We start from the raw sequence: 18,681 nt of genomic DNA, 5'->3' as shown, positions 1-18,681 counted from the left end.
ATAAATAAAACTTGTCCTGTAAAGAAAACCCAGGTAAAGGAAAGTGGCAGTCCAGACTGCCCGGAAGTTCCTGGAGGCTAAGGCCTCACCCCCGTCGCTTGATAGGACCTGCTGAGCCACATGACTAAGGCACGATCGCCTCCGCACGTGTAAAGGTGCTGGGTTCCAAGATGGCTGCCCCGCCGCGAGGCCCGACTTAAGTATGTCACTTCCGCACCAGCGAGAAAGGCGGACCCTTCAGCCAATGAGGCCATAGGGCGGGGCTAGGCCATGATGGGCTTTCAAACTACCCAATAGGGCGTCCGAACTAAAGCGCCTACAAAGTAACGTCACGTCGAGTTGCAGAGCGCCGGCAGGCGGGGCAGAGGTGGCCAAGCCAATGCGATGGCTGGGGCGGGGTCGGACGCTCTATAAGTTGTCGATAGGCGGGCACTCCGCCCTAGATTCTAAGGATCATGTCTGCGAGTCAGGATTCTCGGTAAGAAAGGCTTTTGCAAAAGGTTATGGCTACTTACCCCGTAGTTCCCTCCAAAGGGCCCGCCGTGGGGAAGTTGAGAGGCCCATCGCACCGAACCTACCAGGTTGCGGGAGAACCGAGCCGGGAGGAACCGTCCGGGGTTGGGGGGGTGGGGGAGATTCCCATGGCCGCCGCTGACCCCAGTGTGGTTACGGGGAAGGACGACCTGGCTAGGGCGGAGGGCGCGAGCTTCGTCACGAGGCCTCGGCCTGTGGGAACGCCGTACGCGAAGCTCGGATACTGAAAGGCAAGATGAGGTCGCGACATAACGTGGGAAAGAGGCGGCTGCGCGGCCCGGAGCCGGCTGGTCTGGCTGCCTCCCTGTGTCGGGCAGGGCGTGCGAGCGAGGGTTCCGGAGAGTTCTGGCGGTACCACTCGCGACAAGCAGGGGTGCCCCGGTCTTCAGCGAGTCCCTCCGTCGCGCTTGGAATGTGGGTCGGGGAAGAAGAAACCGGCCGATCAGGGCGCTGGCCTTCTTGACGGCCAGGAAAGAGCCTAACCCGGAGGAGCGGCCGCGTGAGGCACGGGGAACCCACCCGGCGCCTGGCGGGCGGGTCCATTTTGCCGCACAAGCCGGGCAATTGGCAAACTGCGGATGGGCAGGTCCACTTTCCTTCGGGGGTGAGCGGCCTGAGGTATGGGAGGGCGACGCCATTTCTCGACGGGGGCGGGCGGGTTGCGGATTGTTCCATGGCGGGGGAGACGCCGCCGAGTGGCGGAGCGAATGAGCACATGGCCGCTTGAGAGATTCCCCTCCCCCAGCCTGTTTCGCTTGTCTGTTGTGCAATCTCCCCCTTTGCGAGCGCGGCTGGGGCTCATTGTGCGCGAGGCCGCCACCGCCCGCGGCCTCCCACATCCGGGTACTGTGGAGGGGGGCCGGCCAGAGGGAGTGGGGGAGGGCGCGGGCGGCATGACGTGGGGGGAAGGGGATGGCCCACCCACGGAACTCGGAGGTGGAAGGCGGGACTTCCGGTGGCCTTGGTGTTCATCCAGGAGGTGCACGCGCTTTGATCCACCAGACCTAGAACATGTGGGCCTGGCTGCAAAGACCGCATCTCGGCGTTTTGTGTATGAGAGAGAGAGAGAGAGTGTGAATGTGTGTGTGAATGAAGTCCTTTACAGCCGCTTGATCTTAAAGGAGCGTCACTCTATGAAGTGCCTCTTGATGGTTCTTTGGGAGTACATGGGAGTTGGATCGGGAATGGGCTGGTTGCTTCCACTCTGGTCAAGGCATGAAGCAAAACTAGTGCTTTGAATCAACAGATCCAGAGACAATGGCCCCGACGGGATGGAGCCGGAAGGCGTCATCGAGGTAAGACCAGAACCTGCGGTTCCCACTTTATTTTGTCAGAACAGGCACTTCCTTAGCGTGACAGTGACCTTAGACATTTGGAGTGGTAGAACAGAGCAACCTGTAGGATGAGGTGACTCCAGCTTTAGTGTAAACACGTTACTCGAAGTGCCTAAGTTTTTTTTTTTCCTAATCCTGCAGAGTAACTGGAACGAGATTGTGGATAGCTTTGATGACATGAATCTCTCAGAGTCCCTCCTCCGTGGTATTTATGCCTATGGTTTTGAGAAGCCCTCTGCCATCCAGCAGCGAGCTATTCTTCCTTGTATCAAGGGTAAGACTTGTACTGGACTAGATTGGACTGGACAGAGTGGTAGGGAGTTGGTGGGCATAGCAACCGGGAGGAAACATCCTTCTTGGATCTTGGATTTTTAGTTTTGTTAGTACATAGGTCATGCCTTGGATGCATGGGTTTGTTTCCAATTAGAGGCTTTGTTTTTATTGCTCTACATCTAGTCTAACAAGCTGTTGTGAGTTCATAATATTTTGGCAAAAGTTTGTTTGCAAACCTCTACCATTTCATTTACAACCTTTTTTCTGTTACTGATGTCATGAAGTAAAGTTTCAAATATCCTCTGATCCCAAGGTGCACATCTAATTCTTGATCTGGTTGTAGGTTATGATGTGATTGCTCAAGCCCAGTCTGGGACTGGGAAAACAGCTACATTTGCCATATCAATTCTGCAGCAGATTGAATTAGATCTAAAGGCCACTCAGGCTTTGGTTCTGGCACCCACACGTGAATTGGCTCAGCAGGTGAGATTGGTGTGTTTCCTATATGACTGGTTTAAGAGAGAAGAGTACTAGTGGTGAGTGATACAGGTAGATTGAGCACTGCAAGTTCAAGGCCACCCTGGTCCATAGAGCTAGTTCCAGGACAGCCAGTACTATGACGTTTACCTTAAAAATAAGACAATTAGAAGAAGGTTGAGGACATTGTCTTAATGCCACTGGGTCTTGTTGACAGCTTTTAGTTCTATTGAGATTTGCTGACCTAATTACCACCAACTTTACCAGCAAAAAGAAAAAAGAAAATGCATCTTTTGAGGAAGGGGAAGAGGATTGGTAGAATCTATCTAGCTGGCTGGGCAGGTTTAGCTGTTTATGACACACCCCTGGCAATGGGCAAAGAGGCACCTTGTTTGTGGTGTTGTTCTTATATCAGTCAGGGGCAGAGCAAATGGCAGTCCTTTGTTCATCCTAGCTTGATGCCTGGCTTGGTGGCCAAAGCTGTTTCATGCCTAGGGCACATAAAATCCTGAAGCTAATTAAGAGGATTGACGTCTTAGAGCCCTGTAGATTTTGGGTTTTGTTTGCACATCAGCTGGGGATGTTGGCTCTAGTGGAACACTAAGTCTTGGTTCTGTGGCAGGGATGAAATAATCACACACATTGTTGGTATAAGGCTATGTTCATAATCCCAGCCTTTGGATTTGGAATGTGGTAGTAGGGTGGAGAGTGATTTCTAAGCCTTTGTAGAGCTGGCCTGGTGTTTTTTTACAAGGCTGCATGTAGGGGTGGGGAAATTACTGTGAACCTGTGTGGTGGGATTCAGCACTGCCATTTGTGGTTGTAGTGCTGGGATTGAGAGAGAATTACGTGGGTACCGCCCGAGTTAATGTAGATGTTCTTCTGCATTCAGATACAAAAGGTGGTTATGGCATTAGGAGACTACATGGGTGCCTCTTGTCATGCCTGCATTGGGGGCACCAATGTGCGTGCTGAGGTGCAGAAGCTGCAGATGGAAGCTCCCCATATCATCGTGGGTACCCCTGGCCGGGTGTTTGACATGCTTAACCGGAGATACCTGTGTGAGTACCATGTAACAGTTGGTGGGCATTCCCACATGTCATTTTCTTGGATGCAAGTTTTCCTTTAGTTTAGAACTGAGTTGCTCTGTGATGAACCCCATGCGTGTCATCTGAGCCTGGCTTCCCTGTTGTTACCTTAGCCCAGGTAGTGTTCTACTTACCAGGGCTTTTGCCTGGCTTATCAGGGAAGCTTTGGGCAAAGGATCAGTCCTTGTATTCTGAGAGCAGACATCTGCCCTTTGACTGCCCTCTTACCAAGAGATTTCCATGTATTTCACATTTGTCTGATCACTATGTGTTGGTGTTTTTTCTTCTGCCTTCTAGCCCCCAAATACATCAAGATGTTCGTACTGGATGAAGCAGATGAAATGTTAAGCCGAGGGTTCAAGGATCAGATCTATGACATATTCCAGAAGCTCAACAGCAACACACAGGTGGACAAATGGCGAGGTTGATAGGACACAAGGGGCTTGGTTGTGATCTGAGGAATGTACAGTGCCCTCATCATGGCTGCTGTTTTCCCCATTAGGTAGTTTTGTTGTCTGCTACAATGCCTTCTGATGTCCTTGAGGTGACCAAGAAATTTATGAGAGACCCTATTCGGATTCTTGTCAAGAAGGAAGAATTGACCCTGGAGGGTATCCGCCAATTCTACATCAATGTGGAACGAGAGGTGAGGCCCAGTGCAGGAGGCAGACCTGGTAGTAAGTTGTTGAGTGTAACCCCTGACTTCTGAATCTCCAGGAGTGGAAGCTTGACACATTGTGTGACTTGTATGAGACGCTGACCATCACCCAGGCAGTCATCTTTATCAACACCAGAAGGAAGGTGGACTGGCTCACCGAGAAGATGCATGCCCGAGATTTCACTGTTTCTGCCATGGTGAGTTTTAATGGCTATGTGTCTCTGTGTGTCTGTCTGTGTTGGGAGCCTTGTGCCAAATGCTTCTACCTCTTTGTTTTCCAGCACGGAGATATGGACCAAAAGGAACGAGATGTGATCATGAGGGAGTTCCGGTCTGGCTCTAGCAGAGTATTAATTACCACTGACCTGTTGGTGAGTAGATGCTTTCAGGGAAAGAAAGGAAGACAAGTTAAGTTAGTCCAAGGTGATTCCCTCTCCAAAGGGCTGACTGTGTGCCCTTTTCAGGAACGTAGCAACTTGGAAGAAAACCAGGCGTGCCTGAGGTCTCTGGTGGACAAGAAACTCTTGTTTCCTTTGCCCTCCTCTGGCTGCCTACATGTATGCCTACTTAATTAGGATAGATTGTATCCTCTGATGGCTATATTCTTTCCTGACCTAGGCCAGAGGCATTGATGTGCAGCAGGTCTCCTTAGTCATCAACTATGACCTTCCCACCAACAGGGAAAACTACATCCACAGGTAAGTCTAGGTCTGACAGACTAAACAACCCCTATGCTGAAACCCAAGTGTTCCATCATCCTTTTTACCCCCCTCAGAATCGGTCGAGGTGGTCGGTTTGGTCGTAAGGGTGTGGCTATTAACATGGTGACCGAAGAAGACAAGAGGACTCTTCGAGACATTGAGACTTTCTACAACACCTCCATTGAAGAGATGCCCCTCAACGTTGCTGACCTCATTTGAGGGGCTGTCCTGCGACCTGGCCCTAGCCCAGGGTTCAGTCCTGGGGTGGGGCTAAGGAAGAGCTGGAGGGGGGAGGGGAGGGAGCCAAGGGATGGACATCTTGTTTTTGTTTTGGCTTTTTTTTTTTTTGTTTCAGTTTTTTTTCTCTATGAATAAATGTCACTTTTTGAGGCAAAAAGAAGGAACCGTGAACATTTTAGACACCCTTTTCTTTGGGGTAGGCTCTGCCCCAGGCGCCGTCTCCTTCCCCCCCCAAACACTAATGCATTTCCCTAACCTAGTCACCTCGTTCCTAAAGGCTTTCCTACCCCAGCCAAATCTCCAAAAGTGAGTCAAGGGGCTAAAAAACAAGGCTGGCCTCATTTGCTGGACCAAATCTACAGGGAGAACCCCTGAGTGAGGTTGTCCAGGGAATTGTCCCCTGGTGAGGGGAGCAGGGGAGAGAAAATGGTAGCCATTTTTACATTGTTTTGTATAGTATTTATTGATTCAGGAAACAAACACAAAATTCTGAATAAAATTACTTGGAAACTGCCTGTTTGGGCTTCTTGTTTCTTTCCCTTCCCTCCTACCTGCTAGTGTGGATCACCTGCCCCCATACTAGTTGATTACTGAATTTGCCATGTTGCTTCCTGCAATACCAAATGACCCACATTACTAACATTTGGTAATTTGCCTCAGTGTTAGGCACAAGACATGAGTGAAACTTGCTGCATTAAGACTTAAACTGGCTGGGTATGGTGGCGCAAGCCTTTAATCCCAGCATTCTGCCGGAGGCAGAAGCAGGTGGATTTCTGAGTTCGAGGCTAGCCTGGTCTACAAAAGTGAGTTCCAGGACAGCCAAGGCTACACAAAATACCTGTCTTGAAAAACCAAAAAAAAAAAATTCAACTGGTTGGTTAGGCCTAGCCCAGATGATGTAGGTGTCAACTCACCTTGGGGATGTAGGGAGATGGTTGTTCTGTAGCTCTTCCTGTCCTGCAACTAAATAAATAGGCTAAGCTGACCTCTTACATCTGCCTTCGGCCTCCTGTGCTAGGATTGGAGTGCATGGGTGGGGTTGCATTTCTTACCAATGAGGAAAGGGCTTCCCATTTCTCTGCTGCATTGTAAGCTCCCAAGTAGAGCAAGTTTTGCTTAGGTAAGTTCCGTGTGAGTCAGCTGCCTCATTCTCACGAGGTAACCAAGGCTTTGTACCGCCCACTGAGAACGTCACTGCCAATCACAGCCTAATTGTGAAAACCAATGGCTTGAGTGGGTTGCTAAAGCTGAGGTGTCTGAGTCAGGTTTGGGGTGGGATTATTTTAGTTAAGGGAAGTGAGGCTTTTCATTTCCTCTTCCAAGAGAAGGCAAAGGGGATTGGATTGAGGAAGGAACTGGTGTAGCCTAGCTGGTCTGAGCATCTCTGCCATGCGGCTCCCTGTGTGTCTGATCTTGCTAGGACCGCTTATAGGTAAGGAGAAATGGGAGGTGGGGGAGGGAGGGCTCATGGGCAGGAGCCTGCACCTGGGTGGCCAACCAATCTCTTACTGAAAGCCCAAGGAACAGAGGAAGACTGTCCTCACAAAAAGGCCGTTACTCTCCTGCCATCCTTCACGATGACACCTACAGCCACAGAAAGCACAGCCAGCCCTACGACCAGCCACAGGCCCACCACCACCAGTCACGGAAATGTCACAGTTCACACCAGCTCCGGACCCACAACTGTCACTCATAACCCTGCCACCACCACCAGTCATGGGAATGCCACAATTTCTCATGCCACAGTTTCTCCCACCACAAATGGCACTGCTACTAGTCCAAGATCCTCCACTGTTGGCCCTCACCCTGGACCACCTCCACCCTCGCCTAGTCCAAGGTCCAAGGGGGCTCTTGGGAACTACACGTGGGCCAACGGCTCCCAGCCTTGTGTTCAGCTCCAAGCCCAAATTCAAATCCGAATCCTATACCCAATTCAGGGTGGAAGAAAGGTAAAGCTAAAGTGGGGCTTAAAGAGGGCAAGAGGCAAGTCCTGGGCTCGTTCAGCAGGGAAGAGGAAGAGAAGAGGAGGGGATAAACTGGATGGAGCATTCTTGTGATTTCAGACCCACCATTGCACTTCTACAGGCTTGGGGCATATCTGTTTTGAATCCCAACAAAACCAAGGTCCAGGGAGGTTGTGACGGTACCCATCCCCACCTGTCTCTCTCATTTCCTTATGGACAGCTTACCTTTGGATTCAAACAGGTATACAGCTTGAGTTTGTCTCTATCCTCTATTCTTCCATATCCCATACCTGTACCCCCGGAGCCTCTGTTCTTGCTCTGTGGACATGGATGCCTCTGTCCCTGATGCCTTGAGTCTTTCTGTTCACCTTAAGGACCTACATCAGAGCCCGAGTACAGTCTACCTGGACTACATGGCGGTGGAATACAATGTGTCCTTCCCACAGGCAGCACGTGAGTAATCTCTTCTCCTTACCACACTAAAAGTCTAGGCTGGGCGTGCTGGGCTGGTGGGGAGGACTCAGGAGTCAGGACTGGATTTGACTCTTAATTACTAATTACTGCAGAGTGGACATTCATGGCGCAGAATTCATCTCTTCGAGAGCTCCAAGCTCCCTTGGGCCAAAGCTTCTGCTGTGGAAATGCAAGCATAGTTCTTTCTCCAGCTGTTCACCTTGACCTGCTCTCTCTAAGGCTACAGGCTGCTCAGCTGCCTGACAAGGGACACTTCGGGCCATGTAAGCCCTACCTACTTCTTCTTTCCTAGAGCTCTCCCATTGCTCTGGAAACCTTCCCCAGAACTCTTTTTCTAGACCTCCGCCTCCTCTACAAGACTGCCTTATTTCCCCTTTGCTGACTGCTCTCACCTATGGGTTGGCTCCTCAGCCTTTCTTCATCCCCTTTCCTCTTCCGTCCTCCCCCACCTCCCACCTTTAGCCCGTCCACCACTGCAGCAATTCTCAGGGATCCCATTATTCTGCCAGGTTTCTCTTGCAACCGTGACCAGTCCCTCTTGCTGCCTCTCATCATTGGCCTGGTCCTCCTCGGCCTCCTCACCCTGGTGCTCATCGCCTTCTGCATCACCCGCAGACGACAATCAACCTACCAGCCCCTCTGAGCATCTGCCCCAGTCCACTGTGTAAGCCACCAAGGAGCGCCTCATCTCTTCACCATGCCACTGACTCAACAGTTACCTTCCTTCTCTGTCTTTAGGAACACAATGAAGAGATTTTATAATAGGGGTGGGGAATCAATAAACATGAATGGTACCTACTACTCCTTTCTTTCCTCATTAAGAGTACAAACACTTAATGAAATCTTTTCTCTTGGCTTGCCTTGTCCTGCCGGGGCTAAAAGCCACGAGTTTCTTGTCATATGCCTTCCTGTGCCTTCCCGTGGCTGAGTCACCAAGAGACAGCTGGCAAGAAGGGACAAAAGTACCAGAGAGTGACCAAATGCCTTCATTGGTTCATCCCTCAATGTCCTGTGACTGCTGGTGAAGCTGCCAAAATTCCCTCCTCCCTCTGGGGCCAATGGCTGCCTAGTCCCTTACAGAATGAATCATTCCGACCTGACACCCTGTTGCTGACCCTCGGGGCGCAGCTAGGTACAACACAACTAAAATATGAGTAGGTGGCTGTATTAATTTATTTCAAAAGTGGTGACTGAACAATGAGATTCCATGTGCACTGTGGCCGGGGCTAGTTCACTGAGGAGCCCACTGGTGCAGCCGACTTCTATGAGGCTGTGCTACGAGGAACAACTTCAGGCCTCGCAAACACATCCCCGAGTACCAGAAGGAGAGGGAGCGGTGGCAATTGCAATCTGCCCTTGTCCAGATATAAAAAGGGATTTTTCAGACAGCCACCCACTGTACCAAAGTATAAATTCTACTGTTTATAGTAGGACATGGTTCAACGGATGGGAGCCAAGGATGGGTGCCTTTCCAATTTAACAGTCCCATGAGGTTACAGAAATTCTTGGACCAGAGCCCCCACACAGCAGAGGTACATGTGACATTATGCCCTGACCAGCAACTACATTCCCCTCACCCCCAAAAACAAGGAACTGAGAAACAGTTTAGGAATGCCCTACAGCCTGAACCAAGAGTAGGTGTCCTGGCAGTGTGGTGGAATGTAGATGGCTCTCTTCGCCTAACCCTAGGGGCCCTTTCCCAGACAAATACTGGAATTTTGCTCGCACCCTCTGGGTTCCCACCTAGACACAGCAGACTGAGGTCCCCTGTTGTGTCAGGGGTTGCTCTCCTGCAGCGGAGCTCGCCCCTTACGGATGGCTGTGAGCCACCATGTGGTTGCTGGGATTTGAACTCAGTACCTTTGGAAGAGCAATCGGCGCTCTTAACCGCTGAGCCATCTCACCAGCCCCACCGTCATCCTCTTAACATCTGGACAGAGGACGAAGCAGGGGACCAGAAAGAAGGCCCAGCTCGGAATGGCTCTTTTGCGGCTCTATTCCCTCTGGAGAAACCAAGAGGAAAGATAAAGAGAGCTGCAGTGCTTCTGCTAGCGCCATTTTGAAGACTCGAACTCTTTTCCCTTTCAACTTCAAACACTATCAAGTTGGCCGAGATTAGACAAGATGGCGTACATGCAGGGGGGACAGGGCGAGGGGGCAGCATGGACCTTGCTTTCAGAACAAGAGCGTAAACAAAAGTGAGGAAGTCCTAACAGCGCAGGCGCCAAACGCGGACACGCTTTAAAATTCGAACGTCAAGGCGCGCACAAAAGCCTGCCTGGGAAGGAGACCTGTGTCCCCTAGAGGAGGCGGGCGAGCATCACGGAGAGGGAAGAGCAGCCCTGGCCTCGGGGACAGCAGGGCGGGGTGTGCGCGGCGCGCATGCGCGGCGCGGATAAATGGCGGGGGTTGTCCCGCCTGGCGGAAGCTTAGCTTTCCAACATGGCGGGGGAGGCCGACGGGCCGTTCAAAGGGCTGCTGGTGCCAATTCTTTTACCTGAGAAATGTTACGACCAGCTCTTCGTGCAATGGGACTTGCTTCATGGTGAGTTTTATTTCAGCCTTCAAGGTCTAGCTGGAGCAGCCTTGAACCGTAAGTTGGCGTGACAGTGGCGATTAATGTCACCGCGAAGCTGGGCAGAAGGCGGTTCTGACGAGGGCGGAAGTGTTTGGGGCCCTGCATAGGAAAAGTGCCATATTTGGGCATGAAGGGGTGTCTCCCGAAAAAAAGTTAAATTTGTGTTTTACAATCTCGGAAGTCTGTACCCAACCCTCATCCCTTTCTGGGCTGGGAGTCGAACTCAGGGCGGCATGTGCTACTCTGCTAACCAGGCTCTAGCCCCAGGCTGGAAAACTCGGAGCTTTTTTGTCGTACCCCCCCCCCCCCCCCCGACAGGGTATAGCTCTGGCTGACCTGGAACTCGCTCTGTAGACCAGGCTGGCCTCGAACTCAGAAATCCACCTGACTCTGTCTCCCAAATGCTGGGATTAAAGGTGTGTGCCACCAATCCTCGGCGGAAAACTCGTATTTTATAAAACAAAATTAAAACCCCAGCCAGGCATGTAGGCCTCCTTTCGCCCCAAGCACTCAACTGACAGAGGCTCACAAATTTTTTTTTTTATCCCCTCTCTCCAGCACCAGCTTCTGGAATTTACTATGTGGCACAGACTGCCCTTGAACTGGCAACAGTCCTCCTGCCTCAGTCACTAGAGTGTTGGGAGTATAGCACTTTTCCTTTCCTTTTTCTTTACAAAGGCCTTTGATAAGCCTTCTCCATCTCTCTATTCTAAGTGACTTTTGGCTTACAATAGTCAAGACGCCTTCCTGGGCCAAATGCCCACCAGGTCAAAGATTCAGTGGTAGAGAGATTGCCAGGATCAGGGTTTTGTAGGCAGCAGCTCAGCTCACTCGCTGCAATCTATTGAAAATCAGCCCTGGACACAGGGTTTGAAAGAAAAATGTTTTTTAAAAAAAATTAGAGAAATTGCCAGGAACTGTGGCCCACACCTTTAATCCCAGCCCTTGGGAGGGACCCAGAGGCGGGAGTTCAAGGACAGCCTAGGCAACTGGATGAGTTCCAATACAACCAGGGCTGGCTACACAGAGCAGCCTTGTCTGGAAAAACCAAGATAAGAAGTAAATGATAGGGGCTGGAGAGATGGCTCAGTGGTTAAGAGCACTGACTGCTCTCCCAGAGGTTCTGAGTTTAATTCCCAGCAACCACATGGTGGCCTACAACCATCTGTAATGGGATCCAATGCCCTCTTCTGGTGTGTCTGAAGATAGATAGCTACAATGTACTCACACACATAAAGTAAATAAATAAATAAATCTTTAAAAAAAAGAAGTAAATGATAGAGATAGTGGAAGAACAAGGATAAATGTCCTGGAAGAGTGGGGACAACCTGAAGGTTCAGGAATGTATGAATGTGGGAATGGGGTGGGGGGGGAGAGAAAAGAGTCAGGGAACGCCTGTGGGACTGGAGGGGTGGCTTGCAAGGCTGGCAACCTGGGTACAATTCCCGGAACCCACAGAAAGGCAAAAAGGGAGAACTGGCTCCTCAAAGTCTCTGACCTGAACACATGCACCTATGTGCTCACACACAAAATAGGGTTGTTTTATTTTTTATTTATTTTTTAATATTTATTTATTATTATACATAAGTACACCGTAGCTGACTTCAGACACACCAAAAGAGGGCGTCAGATCTCATTATGGGTGGTTGTGAGCCACCATGTGGTTGCTGGGATTTGAACTCAGGACCTTCAGAAGAGCAGTCAGCTCTCTTACCCACTAAGCCATCTCGCCAGCCAGGGTTGTTTTGAAATGTAGATTTTTTTTTTTTATGTGTGTCTTTTCACTTGTATATGTGTGTGTATATGTATACTATACATGACTGCAAGGGCCTGAAGATGCCACTGGAGCTGGAGCTACGGGCATTTGTGAGTCACTGGAGAAGGATGCTAAAAATTGAATTCAGATCTTCTCTGCAAGAGCAGAGATGTGCTCTTAACCACTAAGTCATCTTTCCAGTCCCAAATGTTTAAAATGTATTTCTGTTGTGGTATTCCCTTATATACACTCAGGTCAACAGAGTTGGCAGCAGAGCCATCTTGTTGGCCTAATGATTTCTTTAAAGATTTATTTTTGTTTTATGTACACTGGTGTTTTGCCTGAATGTATGTATGAATGAGGGTGTCAGATCTCCTCGAAATAGAGTTAAGAGTTGTGAACTCCATGTGGGTGTCAGGAATTAAACCCAGGTCCTCTGGAAGAACAGTCAGTACTCGTAAACACTGAGCCATATCTCCAGCCTTTTTAATAGTTTCTCTATATCACCCTGGCTGGCCTGAACTCACTATGTAGACCAGGCTGGCTTTGAACTCACATAGCTGTCCTTCGATCCCAAGTGCTAAGATTAAATGTTTTTGCCACCACACCTGACAATAGTTTTTAAGTATTTGAGATAGGGTCTCACTGTGTAATTCTGGCTGGCTTTGAACTCAGAGATGATTAAATAAGACTAAAAGCCTGAACTACAACACACATCCCTTATGACTTTTTAAATTTTTTTTCAGCCAGGCGTGGTGGCACACGCCTTTAATCCCAGCACTCGGGAGGCAGAGGCAGGCGGATTTCTGAGTTCGAGGCCAGCCTGGTCTACAAAGTGAGTTCCAGGACAGCCAGGGCTAGAGAAACCCTGTCTCGAAAAACAAAAAAAAAAAACAGAAACAAAAACAAAAAAAGATTTCATTTTTAATTAATTTATTATGTGTAAATACATTGTAGCAGTCTTCAGACATCCCAGAAGAGGACATCAGATCTCATTAAAGATGGTTGTGAGCCATCATGTGGTTGCTAGGATTTGAACTCATGACCTTTGGAAGAGCAGTTGGTGCTCTTAACCTCTGAGCCATCTCTCCATTTTTAAAAGACATACTTTCTTAGTGCTTTTTTTTTTTTTTTGACAGGGTTTCTGTGTAGCCCTGGCTGTCCTGGAACTCACTCTGTAGAACCAGGCTGACCTCGAGAACTCAGAGAACTCAGAAATCCGCCTGCCTCTGCCTCCCGAGTGCGTCACCACGCCCGGCCTTAGTGCATTTTTGTTAGTACAGTTTATTAGGGGGGCCATGCATGGAAGTTCTGGAGTTGTTTCTGTCCGTCTACCACGTGGCTCCTGGGTTAATGAGGGATAAAAGTTAGCTTTTTAGTTACACAGGCATTGCTTAAGAATTCCCTGACCCTACTCTCCTCAGGAACTGGATGGCCTACTTCAAATGCTCCTCCTTCCAAAGACAAGTGCCCACACCATACATTTCAGAACCTTCTGGTTATCCTGGTCCTTCTGAAGGGGACAACCCTACTCTTTGCAGCCCTCAAAACTATTTTAGACGTGTATTTATAGGGAATGGAAGGGGGACAGGAAGGAAGAAGCTGTTGTGACAGCACACCCAGTCTGAATAGAAGATGTCTGTAGCAAGGATGTTTGCCCTGTCATCCCTACCACCCCCAGAGACTTACTGGTGTGGTAGGTGTGGTGGTCACGGGTGAGGGAGAGGGCAACAGCTCCTAGGAGCACTTCAAACCCTCACCTGGGCGCCAGAGGCCTCTCTGCTGACTGCTCTCTCTTCTCAGTTCCCTGCCTCAAGATTCTCCTCAGCAAAGGCCTCGGGCTGGGCATCGTGGCTGGGTCACTTCTCGGTACGTACAGCTCCTTCCTGCTGTTGGAGTAAAGGGAAGGGAGGTGAGAGGCTGAGGATGCCAAGGCTGGGGATAGAGTGCCCTTTCCTCAGCCCTGCTGCTTTGTCCACAGTCAAGCTGCCCCAGGTATTTAAACTCTTGGGAGCCAAGAGTGCAGAAGGACTGAGTCTCCAGTCAGTAATGCTGGAGCTAGTGGCACTGACCGGAACCGTGGTCTACAGCATCACCAACAACTTCCCCTTCAGGTGAGTGAGGGTCCACTCTTCACGCCCAAAGCCAAATCCCCAAGATTCTCTTTGGGTTTTTCAAGACAGGGTTTCTCTGTGTGGCCCTGGCCGTCCTGGAACTCACTCTGTAGACCAGGCTGGCCTCAAACTCAGAAATCCGCCTGCCTCTGCCTCCCAACTGCTGGGATTAAAGGCATGTGCCACCACCGCCCAGCCCCACAATTCTTTTCTTTTCAGTTTGTTTATTTGAGGTGGGAGGGGTCACGGAACAACTTGTAGGAGTTGGTTCTCTCCTTGCAGTGTGTGGATCCTGGGGCTGGAACGTAGGCAATCAGACTCAGAGGCAAACATCCTTACTTGCTGAGCTATTCTGGCCCCAGCACCTGCAGTTCTAATAAGTAAATATGGGGATGGAGCGAGCCTTCCCTGCGTGAGCCAGGCATGGTGGGAGTGGCAGACTGAAAAGCACAGGCTCATCCCAGAGCTGAGCCGGACGGGGCATGGAGGCTTCCCCTGCCTTTTTCCAGGCCTGCCTTTTTCCTCCCACCCCTTGACTCTGCAGCTCTTGGGGTGAAGCGCTGTTCCTGACACTCCAGACCGTTGCCATCTGCTTCCTGGTCATGCACTACAGAGGAGAGACCGTGAAAGGTGCCGGGGACTGGCTGGAGAGCAGGCATTGTGTATGGGAACTTTGGTGGGGACTCAGGCTCAAGAGGACTCCTTGTCTCCCTGACCCCCAGGAGTCGCTTTCCTTGCCTGCTATGCCATGGTCCTGCTGGCGCTGCTCTCCCCGCTCACGCCTCTGGCTGTAGTCACTCTGCTCCAGGCCTCCAATGTACCTGCCGTGGTGGTGGGGAAGGTGGGTACTCTGGGGAAGTAGGAAGCAAAGGGACGTGAGAGTGTGTGTGTGTGTGTGTGTGTACGCGCGCGAGCTAGTGTAAGGCAGAGGAGGACCTCCAACTATGGAGTGCTAGTGTGCAGGGCGTGAGGAATAGTGACGGGTCACGGAGAAGGGTCAGATGAGAGAACCAAAAGTATCAATGTCTCCTCTAGTTGCTTCAGGCAGCCACTAACTACCGCAACGGACACACAGGCCAGCTTTCAGCCATTACAGTGTTTATGCTGTTTGGGGGCTCCTTGGCCCGAATCTTCACTTCTGTTCAGGTGAGTGCACCTTCTGCCCACTAGAGGGCACTAAAACCTCATTCTCTGCTGAGTCTTGGAACTTTTCTAGATCTGTGCTCTCTCATAACAGGAAACTGGAGACCCCCTCATGGCTGGAGTCTTTGTGGTCTCTTCTCTCTGCAATGGCCTCATTGCTGCCCAGGTCCTCTTCTACTGGAACGCAAAGGCTCCCCACAAACAGAAAAAGGAGCAATAGAGCTGAGCTCGCTTCTAGAACAATTCCATTTCCACTCATCCTCAGAGTCCTCCCCACATGACTTGATCTGCGGGTGCAGTGTAAGCACCCTCCATTCCTCTAACTGCAGCCTCCTGAGCCAGGGTTGTGGGAGCAGTAAAGCTTGTGTAGGCCCTGCCTTCACTCACTCACTTCCCCAGATCCCTCCTTGTGAGCAGCTGGTTTACTGGAGCAGATGCTCTGGCCCTGTCCACTTACCTTCCTTTTGGACCAAGGACAGAGCCTAGAAAACTGTGGTTGGAAGCTAGTGGCTGCTTCCCTGTGCTGCCCGGGTGGGATGGTCTATTGGAGCCCAGTTCTGGGGGTGAGGGAGAGTGACTCAGATAAGGGCCCTGGGGTTGGGTGGGGAGGTTCCTGCCGAGGCAGGTCCTGGCGGAAGGGTGTGTGAAGGCGCTGGTTGCTGCTGTAGGGAGAGAATACAAATGGGACAATAAAAGACTCCGAAACATGGTTTTAATTGTACAAAATTGTGTTTAGTGTGCATTCTGGTTCCTTGGAGATCTGTAGGGGTCTGTGGGGTTGGCCCTGGGCGTCCCTGCCAGTTAAAGGTGGGTTACTGGCATGGGGGCTCCAGCAAGGGAAGTATTATATGGAGTGGAAGAGTCTGGGGATAGGTAAGGGGAGAAAGAGGGTCTTAGCTCCCCCTGGAGCCTGGGATCACTCTGAGGGAAGGTGCATGGTAAGGGGGCCTCCGGTCTGCAGTGGGAAGAGCTGTAAAAAGAAACATGGGGTCTGGAGGTTAGTCTTCTTGAATCGATTGGGCAGTGTCCTCAACTCTTCGTGGGGGACTGGTCTGACCAGTTTGCAGCAGACAGGGTTAGAGCTTGCCATTCAGCCAGCCTTGCTGGGTACAGCAGGCATGGAATGGGACCCTAGGGTGACTTAAAGAACAAGGTAGTTCTGTTGGGGCATGCTCAGCAGGCGGCTTGCGTGCTGCACGGCTGTTTGCCTCCTGGGGCAGCAGGCCAGGAAGGAGCAACAGGATGGGCTTGGTCTCTCCTTGCCCCCAGGGCTGGGAGAGGAAGATGGGTCACACAAGGGCCAGCCACAAGGAGAAACTGCCATCCAAAAGGCAGAGGTAGGACACATTAGTTGAGATGGAACAGCCACTATCCTGAACTCTGGGCCCTCAGCCTGGTGTAGCTTCTGCTTGGGTGGATTTGGGTTTAACTTGGCACTCTGGCCTCTGTTCCCACCCAGCTCTCAAGGAAGGGGGTCGTGTGGGAAGCATGGAACAGACAGATGGACACAATTAGGCACTCACGTGTAACTGCCAGGCAGGTAGGCTGTCGAATAGTTGGGGGGCTGGTACCCAAAGCCTCTGCTCCCTTGGGTAGTTGTGTACCCTGGCCCCCAGTGTGAGCCACCACATGCCAGGCCACCTCCTTCTTGGCTAAAGGGGACAGACCCGGTGCTCGAGTTTTTGCTCTTACGCCGGGGTCGGTACTTGTAGTCGGGATAGTCGCGGAGGTGGCGGGCACGAAGACGCTTAGCCTCCTCCACGAAGGGTCGCTTCTCTTCATCGCCCAGCAGCTTCCACTGAGCGCCCAAGCGCTTGGAGATCTCAGAGTTGTGCATCTTGGGGTTCTGCTGCGCCATCTGGCGGCGCTGAACAGAGCTCCACACCATGAAGGCGTTCATGGGCCGCTTCACCTTCTCCAGCGGAAGTCCCCCAGACGCTCCAGGGCTCCCGCCGGCCTCCTGCTCCTGGGGTCCTAAAGGCAAAGAGGCCGTGGAAGCCCGAGGATGCAGGCTCCAAGTCTCTGCTTGTGAGGAGCTGGTCAGCGCCATGGGTTGGAGGTGAAGCCTCTTTGAGAGGGCGTCTTGAATGCCCTTCTCCCAGAGCGAAGACTGGACTAGGAATATTTGGGTACTTAAGTATCTTCCAGAGCGCTTGAATCCAAACTTTGCTCCCAGCGATCGATTGTCACCTCTGGGAAGCTGAATTTAGAATCCTTGTCTGGAGCCCTTTACCGGAGAGGTAGTGTTCTCTCAGGTCTACCAGTCGCTCTTTCTACCCTCTGCTTCAGCGAGACAGGGTTCTTCTGTTGAAACTGCAGTTTCAAGCGTGCAGCTCTTGGTCTCCACAAAGTCCCAACAGCTGCCAGGAGTGCACCCAGGTGCTACAGGCCTTTCCCACCTGTACTCAGCCTCTAAAAGGCTGACTCCTCCCCAGACCCCTCCCAGTGGCTGTGCGGTTCTCTCCACCCCTCTTCTTTCTGCAAACCCAGGCGTCTTGTTCTTCCCAGTCCTTACACCTCCCCCTAGGGCACCACACCCCCCTAACGTTCCACCGGAGGCCTGGACGGCAGGCCTAAAAATTGTCTCAATTCTCAAGCACCAGCAATTTAAAGTAACTTCCTTCCCAAGAAGGGGAACCAAAGGCTCCCAGGGTCGATCAAACCCGGAGAATTTAAGAAGCTCTCACTCCCTATCAAAGCCTTTTCCGGTGTCTGTTGCTCCTTAAACCCCTGATCTGCCCCAGGGGAAAGAAACTCAAGGCCATTTTTGTTTTCTTAGTCATTCCAGCAGGTGCTAGGCAGATGAAAACATTCAAAGCCACTTCCAGTCCTGAGGTTCCCCATTGCCACTGAGTATTGCAAGTTTCATCTTTAAGCCCAAACCATGGACATGCCTCTGGGCCTGCAGATACACTTTTTAAAAATCTTCCTATTTTTTAAAAGGTTATGGATGGGGTGGGGCACAAGTGTCACCACTTTGTATATAGAGGTCAGAGGATAACTTTCACAAGTCCGTTCTCTTTCCCAGGTCAAGGTGGAGAGGTGGTAGTGGCTATCTCCGTGACTGATCTCAGGGGGCACCTAACCTTCTGAGCTATGGTTTTTGTTTTTTTTTTTTTTTTGTTTTTTGAGACAGGGTTTCTCTGTGTAGCCCTGGCTGTCCTTGAACTCAGAAATCTACCTAAGTGCTGAGCTGTTTCTTTACCCCTTTGATCCCTTTTTTCTTTTTTTTTTAAAGTGTAATTATTTGAGACAGGGAGTGCAGCATATAGCCCTGATTGGCCTGAACTCCTTGCTCCTTGTGTAGACTAGGCTGGACTTGATCAAGATCCATCTACCTCTGCCTC

At 50.9% G+C, this 18,681-nt stretch overlaps 4 protein-coding genes and 4 non-coding genes across 13 annotated transcripts; 6 read left to right on the top strand and 2 right to left on the bottom strand.

Annotated features, from left to right (window-relative positions):
- Window positions 1-333: 333 nt before the first annotated feature.
- Eif4a1 (eukaryotic translation initiation factor 4A1) lies at window positions 334-5,821 on the top strand. Of its 2 annotated transcripts, none has more exons than NM_001159375.1 (11): window positions 334-478; window positions 1,781-1,829; window positions 2,010-2,142; window positions 2,485-2,624; window positions 3,511-3,679; window positions 4,004-4,113; window positions 4,209-4,352; window positions 4,424-4,561; window positions 4,646-4,735; window positions 4,983-5,062; window positions 5,151-5,821. In NM_001159375.1, exons 1-11 carry the CDS (start codon window positions 456-458, stop codon window positions 5,167-5,169), a joined length of 1,095 nt encoding a protein of 364 aa, NP_001152847.1. In that variant the 5' UTR covers window positions 334-455; the 3' UTR covers window positions 5,170-5,821. The 2 variants fall into 2 exon arrangements, with proteins under 2 accessions (NP_001152847.1, NP_659207.1); NM_144958.4 differs by having other exon boundaries at window positions 5,140-5,821.
- LOC115487892 lies at window positions 2,979-3,122 on the top strand. Its single transcript, XR_003949921.1, has one exon. It is a non-coding gene; the product is annotated as a small nucleolar RNA SNORA48 (small nucleolar RNA).
- On the top strand, window positions 3,762-3,905 carry Gm25835. Its single transcript, XR_003949956.1, has one exon. It is a non-coding gene; the product is annotated as a small nucleolar RNA SNORD10 (small nucleolar RNA).
- Window positions 4,781-4,923, top strand: LOC115487878. Its single transcript, XR_003949904.1, has one exon. It is a non-coding gene; the product is annotated as a small nucleolar RNA SNORA67 (small nucleolar RNA).
- Window positions 5,822-6,586: 765 nt separating the features above from the next.
- Cd68 (CD68 antigen) lies at window positions 6,587-8,544 on the top strand. 2 transcript variants are annotated; one of them, NM_001291058.1, is made up of 6 exons: window positions 6,587-6,737; window positions 6,821-7,254; window positions 7,391-7,510; window positions 7,644-7,722; window positions 7,836-8,006; window positions 8,253-8,544. In NM_001291058.1, exons 1-6 carry the CDS (start codon window positions 6,695-6,697, stop codon window positions 8,384-8,386), a joined length of 981 nt encoding a protein of 326 aa, NP_001277987.1. In that variant the 5' UTR covers window positions 6,587-6,694; the 3' UTR covers window positions 8,387-8,544. The 2 variants fall into 2 exon arrangements, 1 of the variants encoding a protein (NP_001277987.1); NR_110993.1 differs by lacking the exon at window positions 6,821-7,254.
- Window positions 8,545-9,631: 1,087 nt separating this feature from the next.
- On the bottom strand, window positions 9,632-9,714 carry Mir1934 (microRNA 1934). Its single transcript, NR_035455.1, has one exon. It is a non-coding gene; the product is annotated as a microRNA 1934 (primary transcript).
- Window positions 9,715-10,107: 393 nt separating this feature from the next.
- Mpdu1 (mannose-P-dolichol utilization defect 1) lies at window positions 10,108-16,060 on the top strand. Of its 4 annotated transcripts, none has more exons than NM_011900.4 (7): window positions 10,108-10,288; window positions 13,881-13,946; window positions 14,059-14,191; window positions 14,736-14,821; window positions 14,914-15,032; window positions 15,227-15,337; window positions 15,429-16,060. In NM_011900.4, exons 1-7 carry the CDS (start codon window positions 10,186-10,188, stop codon window positions 15,552-15,554), a joined length of 744 nt encoding a protein of 247 aa, NP_036030.2. In that variant the 5' UTR covers window positions 10,108-10,185; the 3' UTR covers window positions 15,555-16,060. The 4 variants fall into 4 exon arrangements, 3 of the variants coding, with proteins under 3 accessions (NP_036030.2, NP_001288640.1, NP_001288639.1); NM_001301711.1 differs by having other exon boundaries at window positions 14,701-14,821; NR_125917.1 differs by lacking the exon at window positions 14,736-14,821.
- Window positions 16,030-17,720, bottom strand: Sox15 (SRY (sex determining region Y)-box 15). The gene is made up of 2 exons (NM_009235.2): window positions 16,858-17,720; window positions 16,030-16,304 (listed from the first exon to the last, which is right to left on the bottom strand). The coding sequence occupies exons 1-2, from the start codon at window positions 17,382-17,384 to the stop codon at window positions 16,136-16,138; spliced, it is 696 nt and encodes a 231-aa protein (NP_033261.1). The 5' UTR covers window positions 17,385-17,720; the 3' UTR covers window positions 16,030-16,135.
- Between the last annotated feature and the right edge of the window lie 961 nt (window positions 17,721-18,681).

This window comes from Mus musculus, chromosome 11 (assembly GCF_000001635.26).
Source record: "Mus musculus strain C57BL/6J chromosome 11, GRCm38.p6 C57BL/6J".
NCBI lineage: Eukaryota > Metazoa > Chordata > Mammalia > Rodentia > Muridae > Mus > Mus musculus.
Note: the sequence above shows the minus strand (reverse complement) of the source record. Positions and strands in the feature narration are given on the sequence as shown.

What these genes read in the sequence shown, in the direction of transcription:
- Cd68 (NM_001291058.1), top strand. Translation starts at nt 6,695, where the DNA reads ATGCGGCTCCCTGTGTGTCTGATCTTGCTAGGACCGCTTATAG. An exon ending in GTCCTTCCCACAGGCAGCAC is followed by an intron (nt 7,723 to 7,835) that starts GTGAGTAATCTC and finishes TAATTACTGCAG; the next exon opens with AGTGGACATTCATGGCGCAG. An exon ending in CAAGGGACACTTCGGGCCAT is followed by an intron (nt 8,007 to 8,252) that starts GTAAGCCCTACC and finishes TTATTCTGCCAG; the next exon opens with GTTTCTCTTGCAACCGTGAC.
- Sox15 (NM_009235.2), bottom strand. Translation starts at nt 17,384, where the DNA reads ATGGCGCTGACCAGCTCCTCACAAGCAGAGACTTGGAGCCTGCATCCT. An exon ending in TACCTGCCTGGCAGTTACAC is followed by an intron (nt 16,305 to 16,857) that starts GTGAGTGCCTAA and finishes TTCTTTTTACAG; the next exon opens with CTCTTCCCACTGCAGACCGG.
- Eif4a1 (NM_144958.4), top strand. Translation starts at nt 456, where the DNA reads ATGTCTGCGAGTCAGGATTCTCG. An exon ending in GCTTAACCGGAGATACCTGT is followed by an intron (nt 3,680 to 4,003) that starts GTGAGTACCATG and finishes TCTGCCTTCTAG; the next exon opens with CCCCCAAATACATCAAGATG. An exon ending in ATTTCACTGTTTCTGCCATG is followed by an intron (nt 4,562 to 4,645) that starts GTGAGTTTTAAT and finishes TTTGTTTTCCAG; the next exon opens with CACGGAGATATGGACCAAAA.
- Mpdu1 (NM_011900.4), top strand. Translation starts at nt 10,186, where the DNA reads ATGGCGGGGGAGGCCGACGGGCCGTTCAAAGGGCTGCTGGTGCCAATT. An exon ending in CGTGGCTGGGTCACTTCTCG is followed by an intron (nt 13,947 to 14,058) that starts GTACGTACAGCT and finishes CTTTGTCCACAG; the next exon opens with TCAAGCTGCCCCAGGTATTT. An exon ending in CTGCCGTGGTGGTGGGGAAG is followed by an intron (nt 15,033 to 15,226) that starts GTGGGTACTCTG and finishes TGTCTCCTCTAG; the next exon opens with TTGCTTCAGGCAGCCACTAA.